We start from the raw sequence: 16,917 nt of genomic DNA, 5'->3' as shown, positions 1-16,917 counted from the left end.
TAAACCTGCATTTGCTGGATATCTGCATCTTATCTCCTAGTATCACAAACTAGAAATAAAAACACAGGGGGTGAGGGGGAGGGGACAGTTTATTGTAAAATATGAAGCAGCAATGATTCAAGCAAGTGAGTTTCTGCTTTATATTCCCAGCCAGAGCACAAAATGACTGGATACCCTCATCAACGCCAAGCTTAAAAAAAAAAAAAAAGAAGAAAAAAAAAAGACAATGCCACATTAAAATCTCTTTCTCTTGATAATCTCTGGTTTCCAGCTGACTGGATGAGTTTCTTCTGTCTAAAAATAGAAAAGGAAGTTAAAATAAATTATTATTAGTTCGCTTCATATTTAATTGACTTCCTTTCCAACAAAAATAAGGTATCTACTCTAGCATATTACTTGGCATTATACATTTAGCAGGTCTTTTTTTCAGAAGAGTTGACAAACTTTTGGCATTATCCAAGTCTAATAAAAGATAAATGGGCTCATTACAACTTTAGTCTGTAGTTTTTCATCTAAAATAAAATTTCTATTTCTATTTAGATATTCAAGTAACACCAAAGGTTATGATACTTGAATTAATCTGCATAGCAATCTATGTATTTGATGTTATTCTTAATGCAACATTTTCCTAGTAACTATAGTAAGAAAAGTTGGGAAAAAATTAAAACCATCAATGGGATTCAGTGGCATTAATGAAACCAATAAAGAAATCTATGAGCAGACACTAGTCAAGATGACAAAAACCTTAACACTCTAAAGATTATTTTTCCTTCTGATAATTAAATGAATACATTTGCCAAATTGGTATGGCTGTTTTATTTTACTTCAAAATGTATGTGAAACAGATAACTTACCGCTGTATCATCCTCTCTGTACACTTTAATGGTTTTATCAGCTTCAGCTGTTAGTAATCGACTCTCAGACTGATCAAAAGCACAGGCAAATATTCCTGATTCACTGTCCAAAGACCCAGGCTGCACAGCTGCATGAACTCGCTGAAAATTGTAACCAGTTCTCCAGTCCCAAAGATGCATAGTGCCATTGTCGGCTTAAAGGGAAAGATCTAATTACACTTTGTGTCCTTCAGCAGCTCAGCTTGACAACATTTACTAACCAACAAACATTAGCCCAAGCACCACGGCAATAACTATAGTTAATAAAGATATGTAAGATATAGGCACTCAAGCTTCTCTTACTACCAGTTTGTTTACTTTCATCTGTGCTTAATTCAGAATTTATCATAAATCTTAAAAAACCCCACAAAATCTTACATCCAATTCCAAAACACCCAACCAAACTTTAGGCAATTCCCAGCAATAATCCCTCAGATTCATAAGGTGGCACTCAAGAGGGCTAAACTATGAAATATGCTACATGAATTAGGTCTATGCATGAACACACATATGAACAGCCAAATGCACTCTAATCAAGCAAGTGCTACAGGGTACTTATGTGTGACTGTTTAGAAATATTACCAATGTTTATTCATTCACTAAAAGAAAAAACGACAGACTGAACACATTTATTATAAAAATCGTATTTTACCTCCAGATACAAGAACTCCATCAGAATTTACAGTCAGTGTGTTAATAATAGCATTATGACCAGAAAGATTTTGAATGAAACTTCCATCAGGGAATTTCCACTGCTTTATGTTATCTGGAGAACCAGATGCAAATGTGTAACTGAAATAATATAAAAAAGAATTAATGGCAAAGTAAACCAAGTTAGATAAAGAGGTGGGTTTAAAAAAGCTTATTATGGCTTTATTTTGCATGTGTACTCACTGATCAATGTAGTTTCAGCAAAATAATACTGTCATATCAACATGTAAAAATATCAAGACATTTGTCCCAAGTTAAATCAGATTTTTGAATTTTTTCATATGTATTTTAAATTTTGTTCTCCTTTCATTTCCCCAACGTTCTACACTAAGCAAGAACAATAAATGTGCAAATGCCTAATTTCAAATAAAGAACAAAGGGTTAGGCAACTATTTTGGAGAGAGGAACAGAGAAAAGAGGAGAGAAGGAAAGGAACAGAAGGCACAAGGAAGAGAGAAGAGAGTGAGGGAGAAGAAAAAAGGGAGTGAGGAAGACAGGGATAGGAAGGAAGAAAGAGAGAGGGAATAGGTTAGGGAGACAGGAAGAAGAGAGGGAGATGAGGGAGAGAAACAACATGAACATAACCAGAAACATGTCAGAGGTGATCTGATACAAGAAACAATAGGCTGTGATATTATGCTCCACTTCTTTGGCTATCCTGACTATAAGGATCACGGTTCTTACTATTTTTTTCTATGTATACTAATTTCCTCCTTAAGAATTCAATTATTCTATGTTTGTCTCAATGTCCAATATCATTTATGTCCAAGACCTTAAGCCCAGCCACTTATACCTTCTATTTTGACATGCAATGTTTAACCATGACTTATTTATATCGTCTCATTTGACATTATTGATTTGTCACTATGTAGAAGGCTTTCATCATCTTACCACAGGGCATAAAACAAAATGGTACATAAGGAAAATAAAAGAAACCCATGTTCATAAGTGGCAGAGGCCTGGAAATGACAGTAGCTAAATGATTACCAGAAGTGGTGCTAATGTTGGTACTTCAAGACTATACCAAGAATTGAAGAAAAAAGAGAAGCTAATTAGGAAGACACTTACTGTCTTGGATGTAAAACCACAGCCCGGACTGATTTTTTGTGATTTGTTAATGTCACTCTTGTTTTTCCAGCCACCAAATCCCATAATCGTATTGTAGTGTCATGGCTTCCTGTAACCAAAATATATATAACCCCCCCAAAACATAGACCAGGAGAAAGAATGCAAAAGTTAAATATAATAAAATATGTTCTTCCATAAACATATATATTCTAAATGAGTCATACCACTTAGAAATTAGTCTTGGCTAATTTCTTCATAGTTTCAATATTCTAGCTTGATTTTAAATTTTATTTTTTTAAAAATGCAATATAACACTTGATTCACTGTCAACTGAACAGCTAGAACAAATACAAATAAAAAATACAACAAATATATAATTTTATCCGCTAGTGGAGAGAAAGGGAAAAACTCTAATGATTTTTTTTTTTTTTAGTTAATAAAATATATCAGGTGAAGGAATTATTTTCTAATCTTGAAGTAAAAATCCATTGTTATTAACCTTATTTTGAGCAAAATAAGATTCTAATCAATTCTAAAGTTTATTGATCTTAGGGTATTTTGTCTTCTAGCTTCAACTTCCTAGAATAATTCAACACAATAAAACAATACTTAATTGTATCTAACAGCACCATTTTCTAGTCAAACAGGATATTACGTATGACATACTCTATATGTAAAAAAGTATGACATAAAAATGAATGAAATCTTACAATAAATTTCAAATGCCCATGATTAAAATATATAATGATGACACAACACTATAAACACAATATAAAACACGAGTCACAGTGAATATAAAAATATATGCATAATTAAAATACATTCTGATACAAATATGCTGTAACCTTGAAAGTATCGATCACACCTGTAATAATCTGTGGTTCTGCAGCCTGACACCTCACTGTAGCAACTGCATTTGTATGTCCAGATAATGTGTGTACACTGGCTTTAGTTCTCACATCCCAAATCTATAAAAACACAATAGACATACTGTCAGAAAGAATAGGTATTCATATCTCAGGCAGACAACTGGATCGATTCAAGACTGGGAATTTACTATACAACTGTGCCTGAATATAATGAAGAAAGTGCTTAAGTGAATGATAATGATCCTGTAAGTTAGGAGAGGAATATAGATAGAAGGCAATTGCCAAGAAAAAAAAAAGCCTAAAAGACCAGGGTACTAAAAGTCTTCAGAATGGATGTTCTGGGAGTACTTTTGGGCCTACTGAATGAAAGAGCTAATGGACAATAATTGTGGTGATAGAATGGAAGGTGAGAGTGTCATATTTCAAGAACAGGACACTAATAACAATAAGCATTGTCTAGAACTGAAAACTAAGGTGGAAAAACACCAAAAAAACCCAAACCCAACCCTCCCCCCCAAAAAAACCCCATGACTAGTGTATTATTGAGTCAAGACAACTGTCTTCAATTCACTATCAAACAATAGAAGACTCTGAAACCAAATATGTATATTATGAGATACAACATATTTACACACAAACACATAGCTCTATCCCATTTACCCGAGCAGTTGAATCTCGACTACAGGTTACCAGTACATCGATTGTTGGGTGCAAATCCAAACCATACACTGCACTTAGATGTCCATGATAGTGCCTTATAACCTAAGGATCAAGCAGAAAAGTTAAAACTTCTAGAATTAGAAAGATAAACATTGGCTCATAATGTTTTAAACCCATAACTCCAAGCTTACCTTATTATATTCAAGATCCCAGCATTTTACTTGCTTGTCTTCTCCACAAGAGAACAGGTAGGGGCTCCTTGTGCTTACTATCACACCCCGCACTGTACTAATATGTCCGGTCAATGACAGTTTCAGTTTGCCACTAGCCAAGTCCCAGATCTGCAATCAAAGAATATTTATTTTTTTCGTTTGTTTCCAAAGCATATTTTCAGAATCCTGATGTTAAAATTAAGACTTCAAAGAGAAAAATAAAAAGATGGAAATATATAAAAATTAAAAATTCTACAAGATGATTCCCCTTCAAAAAAGAGCAAGAAAGGCCGGGCGCGGTGGCTCACGCCTATAATCCTAGCTCTTGGGAGGCCGAGGCGGGCGGATTGCTCAAGGTCAGGAGTTCAAAACCAGCCTGAGCAAGAGCGAGACCCCGTCTCTACTATAAATAGAAAGAAATTAATTGGCCAACTGATATATATATATAAAAAATTAGCCGGGCATGGTGGCGCATGCCTGTAGTCCCAGCTACTTGGGAGGCTGAGGCAGAAGGATCGCTCGAGCCCAGGAGTTTGAGGTTGCTGTGAGCTAGGCTGACGCCACGGCACTCACTCTAGCCTGGACAACAAAGCGAGACTCTGTCTCAAAAAAAAAAAAAAGAGCAAGAAAAATAAAAAGAATAAAATGGAATGCTCAAACTGGGAAAATATTTCCAATAGATGACAAAAGACTAATATTCTTAATATACAAAGATATCATTGATAATAGCAGTATAAACATCATAACATTAAATTAGCCAAGGATGGTAACAATTTAAAGAAACACTAAAAGCAGCAAATAAAGATATAAAAAAGTCTGACTTCACTAGAAATTTTATATTAACAGTTAAAAAAGGATTAGATACTCATTTTTGCTTATCATATTAGCAGCTATTTTTAAAGGAATATATAACATGCTGAAAAAGATCCCCTCATACACTGCAAGTTATCAATTCACTCATTTTGAAAAGTACTTTATACTTTCAGTACCAGTCTCAAAAATACTTGACCAATTCATTCTTTTTCTGGAAATGTACCATTACAAAATAATTTAAAATACAGAAAAAACTTCATGCATAAAGATTCAGTACAGTATTACCTATAATAGTAAACATCAAGAAGCTAAAAAAATTAATGTCCAACAATAGGGAAATGGACTAAAGAATATCCAAATGTTTTAATACTTTGCAACCATTTTAAAAGATGCTGAATATTTCACAGGAATATGCCTTTGATACAGATTAAGTGAAAAAAGCAGGATAGAAATTACATGTCAAGAATGATTTTAGGAAAGTTACATATTTACACACAGGAAAAAGGCTTAGAAGTAAATGCATTGATACATATGCACAGAATAAATACTAAAGTGAAATTCATCCAAATAACCTAACAGTGGTAAAATTATACATTGGTCTATGTTCTTTTATAGTTCTCTAAATTTTTCACATTTTCTATTTGAAACTCTTACTGGTATAGATAATAATTTTACTCTATATTCAGGTCTAAGAAATCAGAGGAACTGCAACAGCAATTTCCATCATAGGAAATAATTTACAACAGATTAAACTCACATGACAAACACAAAGTCATGTTTATTTTATTTTATTTTATTTTATTTTTTTTTGAGACAGAGTCTCACTTTTGTTGCCCAGGCTAGAGTGAGTGCCTTGGCGTCAGCCTAGCTCACAGCAACCTCAAACTCCTGGGCTCAAGCGATCCTCCTGCCTCAGCCTCCCAAGTAGCTGGGACTACAGGCATGTGCCACCATGCCCGGCTAATTTTTTGTATATATATTTTTAGTTGGTCAATTAATTTCTTTCCATTTTTAGTAGAGACGGGGTCTCGCTCAGGATGGTTTCGAACTCCCAACCTCGAGCAATCCGCCCGCCTCGGCCTCCCAGAGTGCTAGGATTACAGGCGTGAGCCACCGCGCCCGGCCTATTTTATTTTTTTCTTCCTTCCTTATTACCTTTATAGTTCTGTCAGCAGATCCAGTCACAAACCACTGATTTCCAGGTTCTACAGCAATACATCGAACCCAGCCAAGATGCCCACTGATCACCTGTGTTTAAAAAGTAGAATGGGCAGACACATTAACACAGAAGTTACAATGTATTTTTAACCACAACCCTGGTTTGAACTGCCCCTCCTCCATCTTCAAATCATAAGCTTGTAAGATTATTTGACAATTAGATTTTAGAATAATAAATATTAAGTTATCTTCAATAGGTAAACAGACACACTAATTGTGTTATACCGCAATGGGATACCACTCAGCAATAAAAAAGAACGCATTACTGACATACAACTTGAATGAATCTCAATAGCATTAAGCGGAGTGAAGGAAGCCAGTCTCAAAAAGTGCATACTGTTAGGATTCCATTTTTATGACATAGTCAAAAAGACACAATTATAGTGATAGAAAACAGATCAGTGGTTGTCAGGGTGGAGGAGGGTATGACTATAAAATAGCATAGAGTTTCTTTTTGAGGTGATGTAACTTCTACCTCCTAATTGTGGTAAGTAGTTACCCAAACCTAAACATCAATTAAAACTCATTAGCCCTGTACACCAGAAAAGTCTTTTATTGTGCAAACATTTGAAAAATAAAAATCTTAAAATATATACTAAATTATGTGTAGCTGTACATTTCCTACTATATACATTTTAAGTCTGATATATTTTGTAACATTTTAATTTATTATAGTTGAGCAGATAATTGGTAGTTCCAAAGAAACTTTATAGGGTGTTTTTTCCCCTCAACCTTCATTCATATTAAATATTTCAAACACTTTCCCAAATTTATTTTGTCTGCTCTCCACATTTTGTAGCCTTCTATCAATATGTTATACAAAATACACATAGCTTTTACTGAAGAAAGTCTCCTTCCCAAAATATTTTTTAAGATAGTGCCTAAGTCCCTTCTCAATCTACTTCAAATCTCTCTGTCAATTTTCATATTCACTCTTTTCCTCCTTATTCTATTCTTCAGCCCTAGTCAAGCGGAAAGCAATCGTGTTTCACATAATGAAATAAAATACAGATTTGCTCACCCTATAGAGTTTCCATGGTGGGTGCCACTGGGGTTTTGGCATTGTAGGGGCTTTTTTAGCCATGAGTGCAGAGTTCTTGGTGTTGCCGGCCTCCATGACAATCTAGATATGCAATAGATTACATTATTATTAAAAGATATCATACTTAAGGTTTCATGTTATTAATTCACAAGTGGAGATTGAAAGAGGGGACTTATGAAAGTTTTTTCCTTAAATGAAAAGCAAACATTTTTTCTAAGACTCATCTTAGATTCATTTTCCAATAATGAAAAAAAATTTTCTGTACATTAATTTTAAAAAGAAATTAGAACTCAGGAAAATCAGCAAGAAAAAAATCAAACAACCCTATCAAAAAATGGGCAATGAACAGAAACAGGACATAAACAGAAACTTCTCAAAAGAAGACAGAATAATGGCCAACAAACATATGAATGATTAGAGATGCTATGTCAACATCTCTAATCATCAGGGAAATGCAAATCAAAACCACAATGAGATATCACTTAACTCCAGTGAGAATGGTCTTTATCAAAAAGTCCCCAAACAACAAATGCTGGCGTGGATGTGGAGAGAGAGGAACACTCCTACATTGCTGGTGGGACTGCAAACTAGTTCAACCTCTGTTGAAAGCAATATGGAGATACCTCTCAAAGCGATACAAGTAGATCTACCATTTGATCCAGCAATCCCACTACTGGGCATCTATCCAAAAGATCAAATGACACTCTACAAAAAAGACACCTGCACTCGAATGTTTACAGCAGTACAATTCACAATTGCAAAGCTGTGGAAACAACCCAAGTACCCATCAATTCATGGGTGGATTAATAAAATGTGGTATATGTATTCCATGGAGTACTACTCAGCTTTAAGAAACAATGGTGATATAGCACCTCTTGTATATTCCTGGATAGAGCTGGAACCCATTCTACTAAGTGAAGTACCTCAAGAATGGAAAAACCAGCACCACATGTACTCACCAGCAAATTGGTGTTAACAGATCAACACCTAAGTGGACATATAGGAGTAACATTTATCGGGTCTCGGGAGGGTGGGAGGGGGGAGGGGGGGATGGGCATATACAACCACAACGAGTAAGATGTGCAACGTTTGGGGGATGGACACGCTTGAAGCTCTTACTCAAGGGGGTAGGGGGGAAAGGGTAATATATGCAAGCTTAACACTTGTACCTCCATAATACGTTAAAATAAAAATAATGAAAAAAAAATTGAAAACCTGAGAGAGGCTTAAACATTACACTTAAGAGCACATATCACTGTATATGGGTTCAAAAACCAGAGGGCTGACCTTGGGTAAAAATTATGTAACCTCTATGTGTGCCTTATTTGTAAACTGGGAAGAATAATGACTATCTCGTAGGGTTATGATGAAGATTTTAAAAGTATTAAATGCTTCGTGTAAGCTCCTATCACTATTCAAGTCATTTTAAATGTATTAATGACACTGCCTTTCATTGCCATACTTTAACAGTATTGATTTAATATAGCAAAGGAGAGACTGACAGATTTTCTGTCTATCTTCTTTTTTTTTGAGACAGAGTCTCAATTTGTTGCTCAGGCTAGAGTGAGTGCCATGGCGTCAGCCTAGCTCACAGAAACCTCAAACTCCTGGGCTCAAGCAATCCTCCTGCCTCAGCCTCCTGAGCAGCTGGGACTACAGGCATGCACCACCATGACCGCCTATTTTTTTTCTATATATATTAGTTGGCCAATTAATTTCTTTCTATTTATAGTAGAGACGAGGTCTCACTCTTGCTCAGGCTAGTTTCAAACTCCTGACCTTGACCTCAAACAATCCGCCCGCCTCGGCCTCCCAGGGAGATAGGATTACAGGCATGAGCCACCGCACCCCGCCTCTATCTTCTAATATAGTATTTAAATACTATTTTTAAAGTTATACCAGTTGACATACCATCTATTGTTACCATCTTTCCATTCATTCATCCAACACTTAAGCCCATAAAGTTCTTGCCCTCAAGAAGCTTAAATTATATCCTCCTAAGAAGGCAGAGAGCCTGGACTGAGATATGCCTTGAATGGAGGATAAAGGAAGAAATGGGGTGTGAGGGTTACAAATGCATTCACTTCATAAAGCCAAATCAACTGCATAACAAACTGAGGAAGTAAAGCCCACACTTATTTCAAGCAACGGCATAACAAAATAAACTGCATATTTTCAGTTATTCTCTCTACAACTACTTTCACCAAACCAAGAGCAGCTGCCATTTACTTAGATAAATTCAGGTATTTCTAAATGCTGACTTATAAGACTAGTTGTACAGTCCATGAATATTACAACACTTATAGCACTCCACTCTAACTATATAAACCAAGTTAGAATTTAATAAAAAAAGACTTTCCAATTTAACACATACATAAGTTTCAGAACACTCCTTGTACTTTTAATAGTGGGCAATAAATACCAAGATCACAGTATCTTGATTAAAATATATACTATGCACAAAGTACAAGTAGACACAGAAATAAGAGAATTTTGAATTCTAAAAAATATGTCAATTTACTAACAAGTTAGGGCTGTGGAATATTAATGACTTGCTAAAGCTGCTATTTATCTTAACAATTCCAAGGAAGTGTTCATTTCTTTAATATTTCAGTAAGACATTTGGGATAAAGGGAAATAAGGCAATGTGCTGCTCCAAACGTTAGTAACCCATTATTTGACACAGGGAAACTTACTGAATTCATTGCTGCAGGCTGTGAACGGTCAGGAGCCCCAGGATGTCGGTACTCATTTCCACCAGGTGCAGTACGATTTGCATCGGCCCTGAGGCAAAAGAAATATTACATTCAAATCAATTAATGCTTCCAGTCATGTATTCAACAAAACCAACCCTATATCTTAAATTTTTGTAAGCCTGATAAAGGAAAATGTCACATAGTAAAGAAACAAATTTAGGCCAGGTGCTGTGCTCACACCTATAATCGCAGCACTTTGAGAGGCCAAGGTGGGAGGATTGCTTGAGGCCACGAGTTCCTGACCAGCTGGGGCAATACAGCAAACCCCATCTCTACAAAACATTACAAAATTAGCCAGGTGTGGTATGTGCCTATAGTCCCAGCTACTTGGGAGGCTGAGGTAGGAAGATCACTTGAGCCCAGGAGGTCAAGGTTATAGTGAGTTCTGATCAGGCCACAACACTCTAGCCTAGGCAACAGAGTGAGATCCTGTTTCTTTAAAAAAATAAAAAATAAAAAAATAACAAATTTAAAACTGTGAAAAATGTGAACAGTAAAATATGGTTCGAAAATCTTTGTAATTGTAAGCATAATATTTCATACCTGGCCTGAGAAGAAGGTAATGCCACTGCTAAGGACTGCGCAGCTGATTCACTTGGCATTCTCTGGATCTTAGTATCTGCTGTCAAAGCAACCCCTATTAAAATAAAAAATCAATTCCTTGTAGTAACTATCTTTATTTTCATTTACAATCATGTAAAATAAAATAATGGAGGAAAACATATACTAAATGGCTATTTTTTCCAGGTGGTATAATACAAATTTTGATTAAGTTTTGCTTACCTTTGTTTCTAACTTTTTTTACAATAAATATTGGTTAATAATATATAACTCAAATTTGATTTGATCATAAGCAACCTGGCATTAAATTAGCCCAAGATAGTAAAGTTAAATGTCTATTATATTTGGACATTACCTTCAAAAATAAAATATTAAACAGTACCTCAAATATTAACAATTTTTCCAAGAATGAATCTAAGGTACTACAATAACAAGCACTGAATTTCCTGCACTTTCTATGTATATTAAGCTTTTTGTTCTCTACTCTGTTATACTGGCCTTTCCATCTATGTGCCAATCACTCTACACACTTAGAGGACATGTTTATGTCATACCTGCTTTTATACTAACATTTTATCATTTTTATAAGCTTAGTGATACTTACATGTCTGCCTAAACCACCAGATAATTAACTTATCTAGGCCTGGAGCAGTTTTACTGTTTTTAAATTCCTATCACAGTGCTTGAAAAATATAGCTACTTAAGAAATATTTGGGCCGGGCGCGGTGGCTCACGCCTGTAATCCTAGCACTCTGGGAGGCCGAGGCGGGCGGATTGCTCGAGGTCAGGAGTTCAAAACCAGCCTGAGCAAGACCCCGTCTCTACCAAAATATAGAAAGAAATTAATTGACTAACTAAAAATATATATACAAAAAAAAATTAGCCCAGGAGACTGAGGTTGCTGTGAGCCAGGCTGACGCCACGGCACTCACTCTAGCCTGGGCAACAAAGTGAGACTCTGTCTCAAAAAAAAAAAAAAAGAAATATTTGCTGAATTGATGCATATGAGTGTTAGTAATTATCATCTAAAAAGCTATGTATGGATGCTTGGTTACTGAGCTTATCCTATATTTTACAGGCAAGAGGAATCTTATTATTGGCTCATTCGTGAAAATACACACAACAATACAACACTTCAATAAGCAACAGCTCACTAACCAGGTCCTGGTGGATACGGATGAGTACCTGTCACCAAATATTCAACATCTTGTCCTAAAAAAAAAAAGGAAAGAAAAAAATTCATCAGTGGTGAATTTATCTTAAGAGAAGTATCATCTTTTTTAATGTATCAAATAATATCAACTGGATTTCTCAAATTTTTCCAACTAAATTCAAACCTCAGACAAAAAAAGAAGTTGATCATTTTTGTTTTGATCTTTGTAAACTGTGTACGCAGCTATTTCCTGGCCCATTTGCTGATAGAAGGCCAAGAAGGCTTATGCATTTGCTATATAGCACTGGTGTATAAAGAGGCCTTCCTATCAAGTGACAATCCATTCTGACTGTTTCTTCCAAACAAATGGTTTCCTATGGAATCTTGGATTCTTTTAATTCATTAGAATTTCAGTACTTAGTTTCATATTACTGACGAAAGACAGATATGGTCTCCCTAAGGTTAGGAATATTCTCTAAATTTTTCTTTTAACTTTCACTGTGACATTCCCCAAATCCTAAGACTTTCTACTCTCATTATACTACCACTTGTATTTTCTATAAGAAAAAAGCCATCAACCAATGTAATTTCATTACTTCCATGAGGAAATAAGACTTTCATTAAAATACTGGTACAGCTATTAAACAATGACCACAGTTAGTCCCTCTAGGAGGGGCACTAATAACTCATTTTATTAGTTTTTCTATTGTTAAAATTCACATATAAGTTCTGACATTTCTGATAACACCATGCTCACCTTGATTGGCAGGATACTGTTTATGACCATATGAATCCGCTGCATTCTGAGGGCCCTTCTCTTTAAAATTTTCTTTTGAAGTAGGCATATGCAACACAGGACCATATTCATTACGAAGCTTGATTGCCATTTTTCGTTTGTGACTATTTAAAAATTATAAACATAAGATTGTATCTTTAAATACTTTCCAATGCAAGCGTTTACAGATAGCCAAGAAACAAGTACTTAAATAGCTTAAATTTGCCCAATCATGTAGAAAAAGTTTCTAGTAAGATTTTCAAGTTAAACAGTATTTTAAAGAATCAAAAAATTTCCAAGTGCATTTCCACACCAAATCTATTTACATTTGCTCACAATCTACCACATAGTATTCATTAAACCTAAGTAATATTTTGGTTTGCTACCTAATAAATACAAAACCTTTCACGATGAATTATCAAGGATCCGACGGGCTTAAAAGTATATGAAAACTAACATATCTTTTTAAAAACTTCAAAGTCAATACACTTTCTTTCAAATGTCTAAATATAAAAATATAGTAAAAACTTCTATAGCAACTTTTACCAAATGTATCTAAAAAGATTAGTGAGAACTAATCAAACTACTTAATTAGTTCAGTATTTTAAAAAGAAATGCACTTATATTACTTTTAAGAATAGTCCATTTTATAAATTAAATATAAACGCTTATTTGAGGAATTAAGTAGATTTTTAAAAGAAGGGTAAAGGACAAAGAAGGAACACTGCACGTAATGCAAGCCCAGACTTGAGCTGGAGATGTAGAACCAAAATTATGCCACCACTCAAAACTCTTCACCATACTAACGAGAAAAGATGGGAGTAGAGGTACTGGCCAGGTACAATTTCAGCTCAGCAAGGCTCTGAGAGCAGCGGGAAGCTGAAAGCACATACAAAGTGATTGATTATAAAAGGGACTCTCCTAATTATCGGGTATTTGTAAAATGCATTTAATTAATGGGATTTTTACTGTAAAAGATAAGGCCAAAAAAAAGTTAAATCAGTTTAAACTATGCCAAAACACCATCACTGAATGGATAGCCTGTGACTGTTAGTATTACTAACTAGTCTTTAAAGGTCTCCCTCTCCCTGTTCTCTTCCCCCAATATTAGAATTTTAAATATTTTAGCAATTGAAAAAGAACTATACCTACCTCTCTTCATCTAAAGGCACAGGTTTTCCGTTATCAGCTACAAACATGTCATGGGTCCTTTTTAATGACCTGAACACAAGAGTGTGCACAGAATGTTTCTGTACTTCCTAGAAAGAAAAAGTACAGTTACAGATCTAGCTACAAAATACACATATCATACCCTAAATTACAGTCAAATTAGTTACATACTTTCCATGTTTATAGAAAAAGCTTTATACCACTCACCACAGCTACTTGTAGCAAGCTACAGAAGTCAAGTTCAGAGAAGAGGAGGAAGCTCCTCTTTGGCCAAGGCCCCAGGTAGAGCAACTGAGTGATATCTGAGATTAGTCATTTATTCAATAAATATTTACTGAGCTCGTAGTACATGCCTGGCAAATTCTATGCTAGAAGCTAACAACAGAATGATGAAAAGGCAGTCATGGTCCCTGTGCTCAAGAGGAAGCAGACAAATAAAAATAAGCAAAATAATTCCACATTTTGATAAACACTATGAAGGCAACAAGCAAAGGGCTGAGACAAAGAATGAAAGAACTAATTGTAACTGTGAAAGATCTCTCTGAGGTGATCTTTAAGAAGAGAGGGAATTAGCCTTGCACAGAATAGAGGTTAAGAACAATCTAGGCAAAGGGAAATGTCATGTACAAAGGTGTTCAGTAACTGAAATGATGCCAGGAGGGTAGCACAGTTGTGTATGTTGGGTGACAGGGTGCGCTGTAGTACAAGACAAGGTTACAAGGGTAGACAAGGTCCAAATTAGGTAAAGATTTTCAGACCATTACAACAGTCTATATTTTTGCTCCAGTAACACAGGGCCAGTAAAAGGTTCTAAGCAAGAAAAGCATGCCAACTTAATGTTTTAAACAGAACAACTTATAGGAGAACAAAAATGAAAGCAAGGTGACCAACTGTAAACTAACACACCAGGCCCGATGAAAAGATAATGTTGGTCTGAATTAAGGCAGACTGCAGTGGATATGGAGAAAAGTGGATGATATCAAACAATATTTGGGTCTTATCTTCTTATAGGACAAGGCTTCCTGATAGAATGGTTGTTTAAGCTAGGGAAAGATGTAAAGAACGTCAAGTTTTCTGGCGGTAGAGCTGAAAGAAGAGACGAACTGAACGCAAGATAGAGAAGATGCCAGTCGTTTAGGACACAGAATCACTGGCACTACCCCGCAGGCGACAAATACCAGTGGTCGCACATCAACAGAAGCCCCGCCTCCGAGGACAGTGCCCAGCTCCCAAGGGCTAAGAGGACTAGACGCATTATGTCAGGCTTCCCGCCCAGACGGAACCTCCCCCTCGGGTTTCCACATGGTGCCTCTCTCCCTCCCCCAAAAACCTTAAGACCACCCAGCCTCGGCCAAACAGCTCCTTCTCGCAGCCTCTCCCCAGACTCCAAGCACTCTCGATCACCCACGCCCGCTGCCAGAAAAAAACAAAAAACAGTCCAGAGGCAACCGACTCTTGAGAACCCAAGTGTCACTTTACCTCGACCATGATGCTGCCGTGTACCCCACGTCCAGCAGCGAAGAACACTAAGCACCAACGCAGAACCTGCCGCCACAACTGTGCGGCCCCTTCCGGAACCGGGAGGCCTGGCGCCGGATGTGATGAAAGCCGCGCGCACGCGCGTTGAACTCGCCCGACTCTGGGATCGAGAGGCGGGCCTTTGTCATTGAGACCGCCTCCGGGGCGGGGTCTCGGGCTGAGGGCGGAGGCTCCTGGAAGCGCGCGCTTGCCGGGTTTCACTCGTCTCTCTGAAGACGTCAGGAAATAGGTGTTTTCTGCCTTACTCTCAGACTTAAATGTTTTGCTTTGGGTCCCTGGTTGTTTGTGCTGTGTTGCCCGGAAACTTAATGCTTTTTATTTATTTATGTATTTTTATTTTGTTAACGGTCTGGAGAGCAAACCCCGCGGGTTCTAAGGCTCTCCCACAGCCCTGCTCCCTTTGGGGGTCGCCTGCGCGCTTTCTGTCGCCTGGTTCCAATCCTGGCTGGAAGCACTAGGCGCTGGTGTAGGCTTAACGCCTAAAAGCCGTTTTACTTAAGCAGTCCAGTAAGCACTTGTTGAGTGAGTGTTGCGGAATAGTTGTTTCAATCTGGGAAGTTTTGACATGTAGCTCTATGCAAAACAATTTTGTTTTAACAGATTATGGCAAATTTATTTTCTACTACATAGATATTAATTTCTCAAAACTGCATAACTCTTGGCCGTTTCATGGGTGTCTGCGGCTTCAACAATGCCAGGGTACAGCTTTTCAAAGCTGGTGGAAGAAAGACACAATTGGAGACGTTAGCCATATTTATATATGCACATCCTGGTACCAACTATTGGTATTTTGTTTTCTACCCAGGTAAAATCTGCAGGTTGTGATCAATCATGCCCAGTTGTTTTTCTGTGTAAAAAGAAAAATCGATGGTGTTGGGCATTTGCAAACTTAAACAGACGAATATTCCCCTCACCCAGCTTTGACTTCACCGGTCCTGTACCCAGAGCCTACAGCATATACTTTGAGAGTGGAAAATAGTCTAGCAAAAGCATAGCCAAGTGAATCAACAATCTCATTTAGAAATTCATTAAAAACATTAAGGTCATGTTTTTACTTGAAAATACAATCATCTCTGAATTTGAGTGTGAGTTTGACCTAAGAACTAATTTTCTTTAAAAGTGCCCAGTGATGGTAGACCTTGCAAGGAAATACCATAATTATAAAATATATACTTGGGGGAACTGAATCATATTATACTTACCAGTAGGTAGTAATAACTATGGAGAAGAACATGATTTTAAATGGTGGCAATAAAATAACTGTCTAGTTAGGCCTATTAACTTGTTAGATATTTAATCATCCTGGAAACATTTAATTTATAAACCCAACTCATAAAAACATTGTAATGATTGAGGTAAATTACACCAAATTTTACTCCTTTTAAAACACTCTCTTGAATGTACAGAATTATGTCATCCACTTTAAAGTTTACATTATTTTAGATAGATATGGGGCTCAAGTGAGCCTATTACCTAA

General features: G+C 36.4%; 1 protein-coding gene across 2 annotated transcripts; it reads right to left on the bottom strand.

Annotated features, from left to right (window-relative positions):
- Positions 1-71: 71 nt before the first annotated feature.
- On the bottom strand, positions 72-15,512 carry PLRG1 (pleiotropic regulator 1). 2 transcript variants are annotated; one of them, XM_012783644.3, is made up of 15 exons: positions 15,381-15,512; positions 13,884-13,990; positions 12,714-12,856; positions 11,962-12,015; positions 10,786-10,879; positions 10,183-10,270; positions 7,466-7,567; positions 6,382-6,474; positions 4,393-4,542; positions 4,202-4,303; positions 3,538-3,640; positions 2,673-2,781; positions 1,546-1,685; positions 855-1,048; positions 72-294 (listed from the first exon to the last, which is right to left on the bottom strand). In XM_012783644.3, the coding sequence occupies exons 1-15, from the start codon at positions 15,387-15,389 to the stop codon at positions 235-237; spliced, it is 1,548 nt and encodes a 515-aa protein (XP_012639098.1). In that variant the 5' UTR covers positions 15,390-15,512; the 3' UTR covers positions 72-234. The 2 variants fall into 2 exon arrangements, with proteins under 2 accessions (XP_012639098.1, XP_012639099.1); XM_012783645.2 differs by lacking the exons at positions 13,884-13,990; positions 15,381-15,512 and adding an exon at positions 13,539-13,610.
- Between the last annotated feature and the right edge of the window lie 1,405 nt (positions 15,513-16,917).

Source organism: Microcebus murinus, chromosome 15 (genome assembly GCF_040939455.1).
Source record: "Microcebus murinus isolate Inina chromosome 15, M.murinus_Inina_mat1.0, whole genome shotgun sequence".
In the NCBI taxonomy this organism is placed as follows: Eukaryota; Metazoa; Chordata; class Mammalia; order Primates; family Cheirogaleidae; genus Microcebus; species Microcebus murinus.
This window is presented reverse-complemented; position numbering and strand designations above follow the sequence as displayed.

Coding starts and splice junctions, on each gene's coding strand:
- PLRG1 (XM_012783644.3), bottom strand. Junction 7,568..10,182: donor AGCCTGCAGCAATGAATTCA/GTAAGTTTCCCT, acceptor TTGCATATCTAG/ATTGTCATGGAGGCCGGCAA. Junction 1,686..2,672: donor GTGGTTTTACATCCAAGACA/GTAAGTGTCTTC, acceptor ATATTATTTCAG/TTACACATTTGCATCTGGTT.